The sequence below is a fragment of the Macaca fascicularis genome, chromosome 11 (genome assembly GCF_037993035.2).
Source record: "Macaca fascicularis isolate 582-1 chromosome 11, T2T-MFA8v1.1".
NCBI lineage: Eukaryota > Metazoa > Chordata > Mammalia > Primates > Cercopithecidae > Macaca > Macaca fascicularis.
In genome coordinates, this window is record NC_088385.1 from 28,238,704 (window position 1) to 28,255,984 (window position 17,281).

Genomic DNA, 17,281 nt, shown 5'->3' on the forward strand with positions numbered 1-17,281 from the left:
ACCTCAGGTGATCTGCCTGCCTTGGCCTCCCAGAGTGCTGGGATTACCAGTATGAGCCACTGTGCCAGGCCGACATTCTTATACTATTCTTTTAGTTTCCATCCTATATTACAACATGTATTTTTGATTTATTAAAGTCTAATATAAGTTGCTATTTTTACAACTTATTGGATAAAATAGAAAATTTAGAGTACTTTAACTCCATTTAGTCTTCTCCCAACTTTTCTTCTATTTCTGTTGTAATGGATTGAATTGTTTCCCTGAAAGATATGTTGAAGTCCTAACCCTTGGAACCTGCGAACGTGACTTTATTTGGACATAGGGTATTTGGAGATGTAATAAAGTTAAGATGAGGTCGTGGTGGATTAGTTTAGGCCTTAACCCAATGACTGATGTTCTTATAAAGAAGAGAGAAATTGGACACAAACACACAGGAAGTAAGGCCTTATGAAGACAGAGGCAGAAATTACAGCAATGGATCAATAAGCCAAGGAGTATCAAGGAATGCCGGCAATGACTAGAAACTAAGAAGATCCAAGGAAAGATAATTTTCTAAAGTCTTCAAAGTGAGCATGGCCTTGCCAACACCTTGCTTTTGGATTTCTGCCTCAGTATTGTGAGATAATAAATTTATTTTAAGACATCAAGTTTGTGGTGCTTTGTGAAGGTAGCCCTCCCTAGGAAACTATACAGCCGTCATGTATTTAAATTATTTATTTATTTATTTATTATTATTATACTTTAAGTTGTAGGGTACATGTGCATAACGTGCAGGTTTGTTACATATGTATACTTGTGCCATGTTGGTGTGCTGCACCCATCAACTTGTCATTTACATCAGGTATAACTCCCAATGCAATCCCTTTCCCCTCCCCCCTCCCCATGACAGGCCCCTGTGTGTGATGTTCTCCTTCCTGAGTCCAAGTGATCTCATTGTTCAGTTCCCACCTATGAGTGAACCCTGTAAGACAACATTAGTATTGTTTTGTGTAGTAAACGTTTATGTTTGTTCACGTTTTTATTGTTTCCTTTTTTTTTTTTTAACTTCTCCCTATAGCTCTGCGTGTTCATGTGGGATAATTTTCTTTCTATTCGAAGTATTTCCATTGGTATTTCCTTAGTGTGGATTTGGCATTAATGAATCCTTCCAGTTTTTGTTTGTCAGAAAATGTCCTTATTTTACCTTCACCCTTTCAGGTGTATTTTTCCTTAATATAGAACTCAGGATTAGAAGTTCTGCTAGCACGTTGAGGCTCTCATTCTATTATCTTATGACTACCATATTTGGTTTTCTCAACTTTTATTATGATGTACATAGATAAGGTTTCCTTTGTATTTATGCTGCTTGGGATTTATTATTGTTCTTAATTCTGTGGCTTGATGTCTTTGTATCAGTTTTTGAGAATTTTTTCCATTATTTATTTAAATATTGTTCTGTCTCAACCTTTCAATCATCTCCTTTTGTGACTCAAATTACAACTCTACTAGACTTCCTTGTGCTTGGTCTTTCTCTCTAATCTTTTTTTTGTTGTTCCTTTCTTTTCTTATCCTTTGCTTCTTCCTTACTGCTTTTTTTTCTAGATTTGGGGATATTTTATACTCCACTTTATTTTTTATATTGCTTCCAAAATTCTCATTGAAATGCCATTCTAACTCTATGAGATGCCATTTAAAAATCTTCAGTGTCTTTTTCTCAGTCTGTCCTTCAGTATACACATATTAACTCCTTCCTATATGTCATGCACTGAGTTTGGTGCAAGTGACAAAAAGATGAGCAAAATAAAAGCAATTTAACACTTATAGTCCAGAGATAAAAGGTAATTTACAATACAGTGCAATAAACGCTTCGCTTGATGAGTATAAGATATTACTAAGTACACATATTAGGAGCAAAAAACTCATTTGGTGGGGACCAGAGATGGGTTCTTTGGAGGTAGTGACATATAAGTAGAAACTTTAAGGATGAAAAAGAATTATCCATGAGAAGAGGAGGGGTGAGAGAATGTGTGAAGGCCTGGAGGTAGTCACGGTGTGTTTGAAGAACTGGAAGAACTTCAAGATGGCTAAAGCATAGAATGCAAGAAGGCGAATGTGTGATCAGATAGGCCAGCCCAGGCTCAAAGATACTTAAACAATTTTATGGGTTTGGACTCCACCATGAGGACAATAGGGAGAAAATGAAGATTTTTAAGTAAGAGAAGAAATGTTTAGGATACATAAACAAGAACTGATTATACTTGGGAGCTGAGGAAGGAAAAGGAGTAGAGAAAGACCATCAGGATACCTCAGGTTTCTGAATGGCATTCACTTATATAAGGAAAATCAGTGGAATGACAGACTTTGAGGGAAAGACAATGATGAGTTGTTTTGAACATTCTGAGAATGAGATACTTGTAGAGCATCCAGCTGAGATTATAAGCAATTAGCCTCATAAATCAAAGGTTCAGAATAGAATGTTGGGCTGGAGATAAAGAGTTTGGAATCTTTCCTACTCCATTTTTCACATTGCTTTTCAAGTTCTCTTTCAAACACAGATCTAACTATATGGGGCACCTATTTAAAATCCAATTGGTGCCTTCTCAGTATTTTCATAATACAGTCGAAACTCTAACATAGTGGTGTACACATACCTCTAACATCTAGTCCTTACCAAACTTTCTGGGCTAACACCTCAATTTCTACTTACATTTCAGTCGGATACAATTTCTCACTGTTCACTGAACCCAAAGTTTACTCTTGCCTCCTTGTACTTTTAATATGTACCGTTTCCTCTACTCAGAATGCTTTGCCCACACTCTTTTCAACTGAATAACTCCTATTCAACCTTCAATACCTTAGTTCCAATGCTATCTCCTCTGAGCCTTTTCCATTGCTCTTGTCTTTTCGTAAATATTTCTAAAGCAATGTTTCTTAAACAGCAAATCTTGCCCTCTCTATTGGTTATGAAATAAATTTAGAAGGTCATGGCAAGTATTTTAAAATGAAATAAAAGAGTATGAAATATCAGAATCTGTCATACTTAGAAAAATCAATATGGTCTTTTGCAACATTTGCTTTGGTTATGTAGGTTTGAAATACATATTTGCAGCTACAGATGAGTTTTTGAGCTTCAACAGTTGATAGTGGAAAAATGTTTGAATTTGAAGTTAGATTTGAGTTAAGCAATGAAAAACAAACAAGACAATAGCAAAAAGAAAAAATATCCCTAGTTCATGGATGTTGCTTCAGGGAGCAAAGGAGGGGAATAGGACTAGGAATAGAAAAAGAAATCTGGGAGACTTTTGTTTGACATATAATGCTTATTTTAAAAATAATTAGTGCAAATATGACAACATATTAGTATTTTTTACTTGGGGAAGTGGGTTGAGAAGTGTCTTTTTTGTTCTTTCTGTATTTTATAACATTAATAAAAGATTCAAAGGTGGAAAATTTTCTAGGTCCACCACTTATTAAATTCTTATTTGTGAAGTCAAAATAATAGTGGAATTTATAAGGAGGTGAAAAATGTTTCCTCTTGACATCTGCTATCAGATTCCTCTTAGGATAGGGGGAGGATACCTTACCAGGCTTTTGGTAGAAGGTATGGTGACTCCTAAAGCTATGGGAGTGAGAACTCTTCTGAAAGAGACAGAGAGGGCAATTATGGCAAGAGCTTTGGTAGTGCATGGCATGAGGAGCCAAGGGTAACCCCTATTGGGGCCAGTTGAAAGAACTCTTAAAGAGAATCTACTCACTATTTTTTTGTGTGTAGGGAGGGAGCTTTAATGAAACCTCTGGTCATGACTCCCAAATCACCAGAAATATTTATTACCCATGAGTGGTTTCTGGCATTTTAGTTTGTTGTGAACACCGAGGGGCAGGATGAGTGTCATATCATATTTAATCCTCTAATAATCCATAGCCACAAAGTTAGCTAGAGGCCCTGTGCATTTGACCTTCATTATATTGAATAAAATTCCTAACCCCACACATTGTAGAATTCAGAACATTCCCCCAAATTTATGTTAATTCCCACAGGAACAAATACTCAGCAAAATGAATGCTCAGTGGTGACTTTCAGCAAACTTTCCACTAAATGACGTCACTTTAGATGCATCCCGATTAAAAATATGAATAAGACAAAGTTGGCCATGCTCATTGGAACTATCTCACATTATTGTCAATGCAATAATGCAAGAACATAATATAAATTTACAAGTATTGGAAAGAAAGGATGTCATTTGTACACATTTGTACAATACAGAGGGGGATAAAACAACCAATGTGGCCAAGCACAGTGGCTCATGCCTGTAATCCCAGCACTTGGGAAGGCCAAGGAGGGCAGATCACTTGAGGTCAGGAATTTGAGACCAGCCTGGCCAACATGGCGAACCCCTGTCTCTACTAAAAATAGAAAAATTAGCTGGATGTAGTGGCGCACACCTGTAATTTCAGCTACTCGGGAGGCTGAGGTACGAGAATCACTTGAACTAGGGAAATGGAGGTTGCAGTGAGCTGATACCATGCCACTGCACTCCAGCCAGGGTGAAAGAGCAAGACTCTGTCTCAAAAACAAACAAAGAAACAACAACAAAAAAACCCCACGAGACTACAAGCTATTAAAACTGAAAAGTTCAGAAAATGTGTTGAAACATGAGCAATATACAAAGATAATTTTCCTCTTCTTTAAAAGAGTGAAAAAAATGTTATAGAAAAAGATAGTATTTTCAAAAGCAGTAGCAACAATAACAACAAATCAATATACCTGCCTGGGTCAGAAATCTAACAAAAAAGCACAAGAATTTTATGGGAAAAAAATGACAAAGTATCAATGAAAGCCATGAAAGAAATCTGAATGAATTGACAGTTGATTTCATGTACCATGGACTCAGTATCATAAAGGTATCAACTTTCTCTAAACATGACCTTTAAATTTCTTACCATTTTAATCAAACTACCAACAAGATGGTTTTTCTATGTAAAACTTGGTAAAAATGTTTCTTGTAAAGAGGAGTAAAAAGTTTAAGGAAAGCCAAATGACACTGACAGGGAAAAGCAAGAAGAGAGCAAAAGAATGATTATAGACAAATAACAACGGGAACAGTGTTATTGACACAGCGATAGATCAATAGAACACTCTAGAGAGCACAGACCCAGACCCAAGCATAGGAGGAAGGTGGTATTAGAAATCAGTGTGCACACGATGGACACACTCTCTGGTGTTGAGACAAATCGTTTTCCATATGGAAGAAATCTGAGGTCACTATTTCATACCATACATAAAAACAACTTCAAATATATTAAAGACATACACAAAAAGCAAACTGGAAAAACTATCAGAGATAAATATAAACACACAATGTTCTCACTTATTTGTAGGATCTAAAAAGTAAAACAATTGAACTGATGGACATAGAGAGTAGAAGGATGGTTGCCAGAGGCTGGGAAGGGTAGTGGGGGACTTGGGTTGTAGGGAGGTAAGGATGGTTAATGGATACAAAAAAATAAAGAAAGAATGAATAAGACCTACTATTTGACAGTACAATAGGGTGACTACAGTCAATAATAACTTAATTGTACATTTTAAACTAACTTGAAGGGTATAACTGGATTGTTTGTAACTCAGAGGATAAATGATTGAGGGAATGGATACCCCCCAAAATTAATAAATGTAAGCACGTAATTTTTTTATTATGAGATAGGGAAAGATTTTTTATTTTTTTACATATGAAAATATGCACAACATCACTATTAAAGAAGAACTTCACATTAAGATAATGAATCAGTAGCTAATGTCCATCAGATTGGCACATAATTTAAGAGTCTGGCAATACAAAGTTAGGTGAGAATAAGGGGAATGGGAAATATTTTACTATGTTGGTGGGAGTATAAATTAGCAAAATTCTTCCTAGAGCAGTTTAGCAAAATCTAATGAAGTTGAAGATACAGGTACTATACAACTGCATAAGTACATGTAGGAATTTTAGAAGATTTAAAAAGTTTAGGTATGAATCCCAAAGGAACCTTTGTATGTATGCACAAGTAGACAGGCACAAGGATAATCATTGCCACAGATATAACATTTTCTTGGATGCATTCAAAGACTTGGTAAATTTTTCTGAAGTAAAAAAGAAAATTTAAAAAAATTAAAAAATTTTTAATCTACATTGTTGATGAGAAAAATATTAATGGGGAAAAAACAAGATACAGTAAATTTGTATAATGAAATACTACATAATAACTAAGGTGACTGAATTAGGTCTATCTATGTTACTATAGTTAAATCTCCCAAATTATAGGAAGTCAGAAAGAGCAGGCATATTTAGCATGATGCCATTTATGCAAATTAAAAACACACAAATTATTTTAAATATATATATATCTCTATGGATCCATATGCATGTAAACAAAGTACAAAATGAGAACCAGAATGATTTATTCCAATATCAGATCAGAACTGCAAATACAATTAAAGGGAACTTCAAATTTATGAATTTTTCTTTTTAGTAATGTGAAACAATAGAACAAAATGTTAACATGCATTCATTCTGCATGATTAATATATAGGTGCTTTTAACGTTATACTTGCTGCATTTTAACATGTTTTTAAAAACAAAATGTGTTTAGCATAAGTTGGAAGTACGGTGTGTAGATGTTTCTTTAAAATTATCCTATTTGTTAGTCTCTAGGCTCCTCTGTAGCATACTTGAGAGACACAGTTTAAAACAAGGTGACAATTTTCAGATAGAAGATAGATTTCTTTCTAAGATTCTTCTGTAACTCAGCAAACTAGCCTATTTATTATTGCAGGGTAAATGGAGGAGGATAGAACAACTTCCAAGTATAATTATTTTTTATTTTGTCTATTTTCTTTTCTTTGCCAGCTATTAAGTGTGTGCTAATGGTGACAAATTTTCCAGTAGCAGGCAAATTAAAAATAACAAACCATGTAACTTTCCCTTGAAGAATCATGTTACATATACTTTCAAGGAGATGAACTGGTAATTCAGGGATTAGTTGATTCAATCAATCAGCAACCAGTCATTCATAACATCTTTCCTCTGTGGCCATCTTTTGCGGTAGAAATAACAGAAAAATCATATAATTCTGATGTATATCTGTTCATACTGAAAATTTAGTGAATGGAAAAATAAAAAAGTTATATATAACGATGCACGAAGACTGTAGAGGTATCAAAGCAACTATCTTTGAATATACTGCTACAAAATATGCACATACAGTGAAGTGTTTTGTGTTGAATAGCAAATGTTATTGAATAATCAAGATGAGTTGCCACCATTATATTATAGAAAAGTGCCTCAAAAATTCTGAAATCAAATTTCTTTGGAAAATAAGTTGTTCAGAATAAGTGAAAGAGTGAAGGTTATCATTAATTAAAGAAAAACATAAATTAATGTATTTCTTGAGAGCTTCAAATTTAAGTCATAAAGTACTAAAGATTATAAAGGGCTAAAGTTCTTTACATCTATCTAATATATCTATATCTAAAACTCACACACATGCTCAAAGTTTATTGCCAAAAAGGCCTTCAATTTCAGACCCATATCTTTACAGATGAGGAAACTCAGGCATAGAGCTACATGGTACACAATTTTATGAAAAAGAAATATATTCAATAATTTACAAAATTTCCATCATTCCACTACTGAAAGGTAGTATTTTGGGGGTGCTACTTCCCAATGATGTGCTAGCATATTAACACAATGGTTGTCATATTGTTTCATGGAGAGTCTTGTGATTTGGTGGTGTCTTAAAGATCACAGGCAAAGAGAAAAGGAAGAATAAGGGGGTCACGAGCAGTGGAAATTGCTACATCCTCCTCACCTATGCATTTTATATATTGGGATCCTGCTTAAGATTTCATTTTTTTAAAAAAACAAGCTCTTCTTTCCTAAGTCAAAGTTTGTGAATCATTACACCTTCACCAGAATATTGCTGGTGTATTAAACAGGCTTTCTCCAATAGTTTAGGGTCTGGTTCCTTCTTGACTTTATGTTCTTCTACTCCAGTTCTTGTTAAATACTTGTGGACATCTGGTGAACTTCATGGACTCTCTCCTCAGAAAAAATCATATAGACACACAATTTTGTGCCAAATGTAGGAAGTGCAGGGACTTCCTAAAATCCATTTACAGAGCCTGTGTTAATCATACTAACTCTAAAAGCTTTATTTAGAAGACCTAAGAAACTTCTGACGGAGAAAGAATTGGGGATTAACGTAAGAGTGTGTTTGGAAAAGATGAAATTTTTTCAACACAGAATAACTTGTAAGATCAGTTTTTGCTGCCTAATGAAAAAACAAAAGTATTTTTCATTGAACTTCAAGAATCATACATACTCTTGCTGGCCACTCTGTTCTTTTGATTCATTGATTCATTCAACAGATATTTATCAAGGACAGATATTTATCTAGCACAGTGGAAGACACTGTGCTAGGGGAAATGTAAGTGAATGGTTTAATACTTCCTTTAAGAGCCATCTGTTCTTGAGAATATGAATCATCTTTAACACTCAGCAAATTTTAACCACTTAACCCACTAGTTAACACATGTGCATGCACACACACGCACACTCCACTGGAACAAGTACTCTTTTAACTGACCTGAGGCTCGATTAGGTCTGGTTGGCCGAGACCTGGGCTGTCTATCCAAGTTGCCTCCAGCAGTGGATGTATTGCGTGGTTCAATCAGAGGACAGTAAGGATGTGCAGAGACATAGGGATTCTGGCACCAAGGGCTGCGATTGGGGAAAACGGTTGGTGGGATTTCCTTCTCTCTGCAAAAGAAAAAAGCCTAAATGGAACTCAGAAGTCATTTTATGCTGTGGCATTAGTGTTGAAGGCACAATTAAAGTGAAAGCATATTTCAAGACCAAGAGAATATGACTTTTTAAACTTTGTGGGCAGAACTTTTATTATAACTTCAGAAGCATTTGCCTACAAATGAATAATATATTCTGCACCTCTGTCCACAGGCAGCTCTTAATCCAAGATAAAATTCCTGGATGATGCACCTCTCCCTCCACCTAAGCACCTCTAAAGACTTGGGGATACCTCACCTCTTCCCCTCTCTGCAGCAGCCTTGCTTCTCATAACAGTGCCCATGAAAAGTGAAATGGCCAGAGGCATCTCAATACTATCTAGTTAAGATCTCCAGCCTTCGTTGCCCCATGAGTATTCACTTGCTCGTTCTGTTTTTATGTTTTCCCTATGAGTTCTATTCAAAATCGTAGTTTCCAAAAATCACTATTGATTTAATTTATACATCACACATCCATTTGTCATCCAGTCATTCCCACATGCTCAGTTACTAATTGTGGGAAGGACCCATTAAAACAAACAAACCAAACAACACTTACCTCTTAAGAAAAACTTGAGCTTGTTCCACCTGATAATTTGAGATATCTTTCTTAGGTTGATCTTGTTTTTCTTTAGTTATTGTAGTTGTAGATGCAGTCCACTGAAACACATGCTTCCGGAATGTTGGAGATACTACTGAACATCTGTTAAATTCAATGTCAGTATCTAATTTTTCCCATGCTTGCTTCCAGTGGATAGGGGTGTACCAGGCAATGGCCTAATGAAAATGATTTATTAATGTCAACTATGTATATTTGAGGTTTACAACATGCTGTTATGAGATATATACACATATATATTAAAATGGGTACTATGGTGGAGCAAATTAAGGTATTTATTGTCTTACGTAGTTACATTTTTATGACAAGAGCAGCTAAAATCTACTTATTTAACAAAAATCCCCAATACAATTTTATTAACTATAGTCCTTATGTTGTACACTAGATCCCTAGACTTCCTCATCCTACAAATCTCTGCTACTTTGTATCCTTTGACCTACATCTCCCTATTTCCTCCCCTTCTCCCATCCCTGTGAACCTGTTTTATTCTTTCTCTGTATGTTTGACCTTTTAAAAAATTCCACATGTGAGATCACGCAACATTTTTCTTTCTGTGTCTGACTTATTTCACTCAGCATAATGTCCTCCAGGTCCCTCCATGTTCTTTTTTAAGGTTGAATAATATTCCATTGTGTATAGCTACATTTTCTTTATCCATTTGTCTGTTGACAGACACTTAGGTTGTTTCCATATCTTGGCTATTGTGAATAATGCTGCAATGAAGATGGCTGTGTAGATACCTTTCCAAGGTGGTGATTTCATCTTTTTTGGGTATGTACCCAGAAGAGGGATCGCTGGGTTGTATGGTAGCCCTACTTTTAATTTCTTTAGGGACTTCCATATTGTTTTCCATAAAGGTTGCACCAATCTACATTCCTGCCAACCATGTACTGGGGTTCCCTTTTTCCATACTCTCACCAACGTTTGTTATTATATCACTTGCCTTTTGGAATAGCCATCCTTATGAAGTGTGAAGTGATAGCTCAAAGCAATTTTAATTTGCTTTTATTTGATGCTTAGCGATGTTGAGCACCTTTTAATGTATCTGTTGGCCATATTTTTTAAATGTCTTTGGAGAAATGTCTGTTCAGGTCTTTTGCCTGTTTTCTAAATCAGGTTATTTGCTTTTCTGCCATTGAGTTGTACGAGTTCCTCATAAATTTTGAATATTAGCTCTTTCTCAGATATGAGGTTTGCAAACATTTTCTTCCCAGTCGGTAGGTTGTTATTTTATTTTGTTAATTGTTTCCTTTGCTGTGCAGAAGCTTTTTAGTTTGACATATTCCATACCCCCTTTTATTTATTTTTGTTTTTGTAGCCTGAGCTTCGGTGTGATACCAAGAAATCATCGCAAAGGACCACATCAAGGAGTTTTTCCCCTGCGTTCTTTCCCAGCAGTATTTTGGTTTCAGGTCTTATGATTAGGTTTCTTATCCATTTTGAATTGTTTTTTACTTACCATGTAAAATACGGTACAACAGAATTTAAAAATTGAACTATATAATGCTATTTACCTATGTGTGTGGCTTAGGGAACTACATGATGAGGACATAGAGTAAGGCATCTTGGCCTTAGTTTCCTGTTCTGAAAATTACAAGCAGCATAACCTCAGATAGGTAGGTTACTTTCTAACTTGAACTGTGACTTCATATGTAAAACTGAGAGGGCTGTAGTGGGAACTGCTTTACTGAAGTGTTGTAAAATTCATCCAGCTACCGAATTTCATAACTCTGAAGAACTGTGCAAAAAGTAATGGTAATATTAATAAGTTAAGATTTTAAACATTTAAGACACTGTGTGTGTGGGTGTGTCTAATTGGAGATGGCAAAATGGACAGTAGAGCTAGAGACATGGACAAGAAAACACATTCTCCAGGTTAGAATCCTAGGTGAGAGTATTAAGAAGACCCACGAGCCCTGAAGCTGGAGTTTGTTTGGATTTCCTGAATATGTGACATGCGCACAACATACATGTTGCAAAAATTATTCAGGAAAATCCTTTATAGAGATTAACAGTTATATTTCTATTCAACACGAAAAACGTGCCGTAACATTCTACTTGTTCTAGTGATCTGTTTTTAGTTTACCAAATTAGAGGTTTGGACTTCACACTGTAACCACTGAACATCCCTCTGCTTGGCTTGACAAATAACGTAGACATAAAGACAACACAAGACCAGTTCAGCTAGGCTAAGCTTCCAGCAGAGAAAGAAAGATGAATTCTTTTTTAAAAAGTTTCTTTTCATAGATTACAGCAAATAAATGGACTTTTGCTACAGATCATTAGTTGGGAATCCTCCATTTTTAGTAGCTCAAACACATTATATTTTGAAAATATGTTCATGATCTTTTTAGTGTGATCTCCCTAAATGAGATGTGTGCCTTTCCTAGACAAGGCAATATTTTAGGTTTCCCTGTACTGTAGGAACTTAAGAAAATCTTGGATGACAATGATAATGTGATAAAATTTAGCCTCAGCTCTAGAATGTTGGCCACATGAACCTTGCAAACTATTTTTAGTGCAATAGAAAAATTCTTGAGAGTTAGAAGATATGGTTTTATTTTAGTTCTATCACATTACTTATCATGTGACCTTAAGCAAGCCATTTAACTTTCCAAGCCCCGTTTTTTCCCCAAAATACTGAAACAGTACTGAGAATCAAATGAAATAAGGCATATATAAACAGCCCTTCAATGAGTTCCTATTGTATAGGACTGGTGTGTTCCACATCTGGATCTCTAATGCAAAACAATGTATTGGGAAAGTACCAGGCATTGATAAACGTAAGAAATTTATTATTTGACATGTAATTTAGAGGCCCCAAATCCCAATGGGACAACAATGTGACTGGTGAAAAAAAACCTATCCCTGCTTTAAAAGTCCATAGACTCATGGAATCTTAGTGATTATATTATACAATCTCTTACTTTACAGATGAGAAAGTAGAATAATACATGGCAAAGCAAAACTAAAAGCCACATTTACATTAAGCCATAAGATTTGTAGCTGTATCGAATATTAACTGTTGCCATGTTAGTGACAAGATGACTCAAGAAGTAGTCTAAGATCTACTTTATTTTAGCTTCCTTTTAATTTTTTAAATTTATTTTTATTTTTGCTTTTTTCAAGACAGAGTCTTGCTCTGTCACCCAGGCTGGAATGCAGTGGTACAATCTTGGCTCACTGCAACCTCCACCTCCCAGGTTCAAGCAATTCTCCTGCCTCAGCCTCCTGAGTAGCTGGGACTATAGGCGGACACCACCACGCCTGGCTAATGTTTGTATTTTTACTAGAGACGGGGTTTCACCATGTTGGCCAGGCTGGCATCAAACTCCTGACCTTGTGATCCGCCCACCTCGGCCTCCCAAAGTGCTGGGATTACAGGCGTGAGACACTGCGCCAGCCTAGGCTTCCTTTTAAAAATGACCCATAATATAACTTCTCTTTGCCCCATCTTACAAATACAAAATATTATTCAAGTCCAGAAATGGGGTCTATTCTGATTTGTACAGCTGGTTATTATTGTAGACAGTAGATTACAGGCTTTGTGACTTTTTCCACAAGATATGGATTATTTTCTACATACAAATAGAAAGCAATTCCAGGGTCATGATGATACTTTGAGTCTGTGTTTCAGCATGTCTATGGGAAGGCAGTAAATTGTCTTTTTTAAGGAAAATTTACCTGGCGGTTGCAGATAGTAATATCCAGTGCTATTAAAGTGAGAAGGAAAATGAATTTATTAGAAAAGAACTCTATACTTACAATAGGGTTTCAAGCTGATTTTAAAGTCACATTTCCACCTATTTAGGGGAAATATTTTCTAGTTGAATTAAATAATGCATATGGCTTTACCATGAGGTAGAATTTCCAATGGGATGTGACCCAGGGAAAAAAAATAAAAAACACTTGAGCTGAGTTCTGAAGGGCAGGTAGGATTTAATAGGTAAAAAGGGAGGAAAGAGAGTCTATTGAGAGGCAAGAGCATGCGCAGAGGCTCTGTGGCATGAAGGAGCTGTCAAGCACTGGTAAGTAAAAGTAGTACGAGAAGGCCAGTGTGGCTAGAGCAGAGTGCATGGAGAAGCATGGAGAGAGGAAAGTTCAAGAGGTGAAAAGGGGCAAGATCGCCATGATTCAGGTTAGGAGGGCAAACTCCTCTCCACTACAGATTCACAACACATGGCTCTTCCTCTGAATGCTTTTTCTTATGCTCTCCTTTACAGAGTTGATATTTCTGACCTGGGCTGCCCGTACTTTATTAAAGCATTGTTTCACTGTATTGCAATTATTTATTATTACATATCAATTTCTACTAGTAGACTGTGAATTTCTTGAGGACAAGAAGTGTGCAATACTTATGTTCCCTTTTCTAGCACCTAGTGCCATTCCTGACAGATACAAAATATATTTAAATATTTTCCATATAGATCAATCAATCAGGTTCAGTCTTTCATTAGCAGGCACAGTTACTTGTGCTTACATCACCCCACAGAAATGGTCTGATTCTATATGTGCAAAGTCATTCAAATCACTGGGTAAAAGGAACAGTCTAAGTACAAAGCCTAATTCAGTTGCAAGAAATGAAAACTTATTAAAATCTGCATTCCAGGAGCTCAGGGACCTGGTCTGCCTGATTCAACGCTCAGTGCCTGGAGCAACACACATACAAAGTAGAAACCACAAACTGGCTTACAGAGTGGATAACTATGATGAAAGTTCTGAGATAAGAATGCCTTAATCCTAGACTGGGTTTTAGTAATGATTTCTTATGAGGCTGAGTAAATAATTCACATTGTGTATCCTTATTTTCCCCATCAGTGAAAATAAGTAAATAACTTAGATTGTGTAGCCTTACTTTCCCCATCAGAGAAGTATTATAAAATTCAGTTCCAGCCCACAAGGAGATCTAAAGCTGAGTGGGTGAAGGCTGCTAAGTTATATCTAATGGGTGCTCTCCTCATCTAACAACTGTTCCCGCAGAAAGACAGTAAATGGTTCTTAAGAAATTAGCCAAGTCTATTTCAAAGGGAAAGTCAATCTCAACATAGATTATAATGCAGCAAAAAAGAAACTCAGAGATAGGTTCTGGTTAACATATTTTGTGGGTCAGTAGTTATAGGACATAGTAAGTTAGACTGAGGGTAAGAAAAAAACACAGGTATTTAAAAATGATCTAAAAATCATTTTGAAAAAGGATTAACATTTTTGTTGTTGCAAAAAGGAATACCTTTGAACCTTAATGGTGTGTCCATGGGTATATATTTATGCCAATATTATACCAAGAGAAAGGCTGAGTGAAAATATAAAATTGTCAAATACTGGGAACAAATTACACAAAGCTAGTGCTAATACCCTTAATTTTATAAGGAGTAAAGTATAGTCATTTCAAATTAATATTGTAGGCTCTCTCATTAGAATATTAGTTCCCTGAGTGCAGATACTATATCTTAATCTGTTATATTCCCAGTACTTAGCATAGCTCTAAAATAGAGAAGGGTCTCAATAAATATTTGAGAAATGAAAAAATAAATAGAAAAGACCCGTATCGAGTACCTTCCTTATCCCACTCTTCAGGCTAAATATCATAAATAAAGTCTTCCCTCGACTTTGAAAGTTGAAGAGGCTTCTTAGGAATATGAGATATCAAAATTATTTTTGCCAAATTGTAAGACACTCTGGGGCCCTTTGACACTGGGAAGAGAATGCTGTGGATTTGCCTGATGTGTTGTGGCATTTAGTGATGGTTCTATCCAAGCTTTAAGGATAAAAAGAATAATCGAGCGAGCTAAGAGGATGGGAAACATAAGGATAACTCTCCATTCTATGAAAAACTAGCCCAAAGGCCCATCAAGCAACAAGTGGATAAAGAAAATGTGGTATATACATACCATGGAATACCACCACTTAAGAACTAATGAGTGCTCTCCCATTTGACAACATGGCTATTCATGTAACCAAACACCACGTTCCCCCAAAACTATTGAAATTTAAAAAAAATTATAAATTTATAAGAAACTGACAATAAAATAATCTTTTAGGCATAAAGTCAATTTTACTGACATTTATGCACTTAGACACATTGTATAAAATGAAAAGAATAAAAAATACAGATATGCCCAATAAGCACAATATTTTTAAAAAACGATTGTTAAGAACCAGAAACTAACTTGACCGTTCGGTTTGCACAGGATTGTTATACAATCGGGACTTGTTCTAAACTTGTCTTGTTCCTTCCAAAGAAAATCTGATGGAGGTTGATGCTTTGCTTCAGATGCTGCTGCCCACACCTGTAATAAAATTGTTAATGACAAATGCCACTGGAGTTGAACACAATTTTGTAAATGCCATAGGGTTACTGCAACACATTCTTTCTGAACAGATGAGGTTTTAAAATGTAATGACTATATCATATACAATGTCAAGCTATGCAACACCAAACAGCTACTCTACAGGGATTAAAGGAAAAATCGAGAAAGAGAGGAACCCTCCTATGTCAGCTAATTACCTGTTCTCTAAGCAATCTCTTTGCTTGTCTTTTCAGGTTTATATTTACTTGGTTTCAGGAAATTAAGAATTTCATTTTAATAGTTAAATTATAAAAACAAAAGATATTGTACACAAAATTGAAGACAGCTGTGGAAATTTAACTGTGGGTATTAATTTACATCCAGAAGATGGACAAAGTGCGGTAATTAACCAACAACAACAAAATCACGTCTTATGTACAGATCCAGATAGAGTGATAACGAGACAGTGCTGAGCCACAGACTGACAGTGTCAACAAGTTTGTCCTGTACGATTCTAATGTACAGTATTTATACTCTTATACTCACTGTTACTGTGGAACTGGCCTGCATTACAATGTTTGGAAGGAATCGGTACAAAGAAATGGTTTGTCCATTCACATTTTGCTGGAGAATATGATCTCCAATTGCCATTTCTTTGTCAAGGGAAGAGTTAATGAGCTTCACGAACAAACCCTTGACATTCACTTCAGCTATTTCAATGTCTCCAAGAGAACTAGAAAATAAAACACAAAGATTGTAAGGTGCCTTCAGATAGGAGTGTTTTTGACTCACTTTAAGAAGTGAATAATAAAGTACTTGAAAGTTGTTCTTAAACTGTATATTCTATTGGCCAAGTTCTATATAGAAGTAGTATATTTTGTAACCTCAGACAAATGGCTTGAGTTTTTAGTTCTATTTCTTTATCTGTGCAATAAAATAATCCGTTTCACTTAAAATAAAGAAAACTTAAAAAGTATTTTAGGTGTCAAGGTATAAAAGCCACAGGAAGTTGTGAATTATAATAGTTTAAATTTCCTACTGTTCAGGATAAAATCACTGAGACATGAAACTCTCAAAAGTAGATCAAGAGACAAATCATTTACTTTATTTCTGATAAAGTGACTGAAGATAAATAGCAACTGTGATTAAAAGATTTTTGAAAGGCAAAAACTTTAAATAAACATAAGATGGTATTTTTCACCTTTTCACTTGCCTTGAGAGCTTACTATGTATGATCCAGGGACCAGGCTAATCATTTACATATCATTATATATCATCGTTTTTCAGATTGTGAGTCACAACTTATTAGTAGGTCAAAAATCACTTTGGTAAGCGAGGACTCCCATCTTAAAAATAAGATACATCCATACCAATAATAATAACAATACTACTTATACATCAGGCACCTAAAAACACTATCTAATATCTCTATATGTATATCTACGTCTATGTTTCTATTTATTTATCTATCTCTCTATATAATTCTCCACAATTTCTCATCCACAGTTCCAAAATCCAAAAAGCTCTGAAAAACCAAAAAAAAATTTTTTTAAAACAGGTTTGAAGAAATGCCTGGTC

General features: G+C 35.4%; 1 protein-coding gene across 2 annotated transcripts in view; it reads right to left on the reverse strand.

The window, feature by feature from the left end:
- LMNTD1 (lamin tail domain containing 1) overlaps positions 1 to 17,281 on the reverse strand; it is a 143,132-nt gene that overhangs the window by 19,566 nt on the left and 106,285 nt on the right. Inside the window, exons 3-7 of one of the 2 annotated variants that reach the window (XM_074006443.1) lie at positions 16,250 to 16,436; positions 15,584 to 15,703; positions 9,357 to 9,574; positions 8,602 to 8,774; positions 5,931 to 6,097 (exon numbers count right to left, since the gene is read on the reverse strand). In XM_074006443.1, coding sequence (XP_073862544.1) covers positions 6,042 to 6,097; positions 8,602 to 8,774; positions 9,357 to 9,574; positions 15,584 to 15,703; positions 16,250 to 16,436 — 754 coding nt within the window. In that variant the 3' untranslated portion in view covers positions 5,931 to 6,041. Of the gene's footprint in view, positions 1 to 5,930; positions 6,098 to 8,601; positions 8,775 to 9,356; positions 9,575 to 15,583; positions 15,704 to 16,249; positions 16,437 to 17,281 lie in introns of those variants that run through there. The other variant, XM_065523919.2, reaches the window with a different exon arrangement.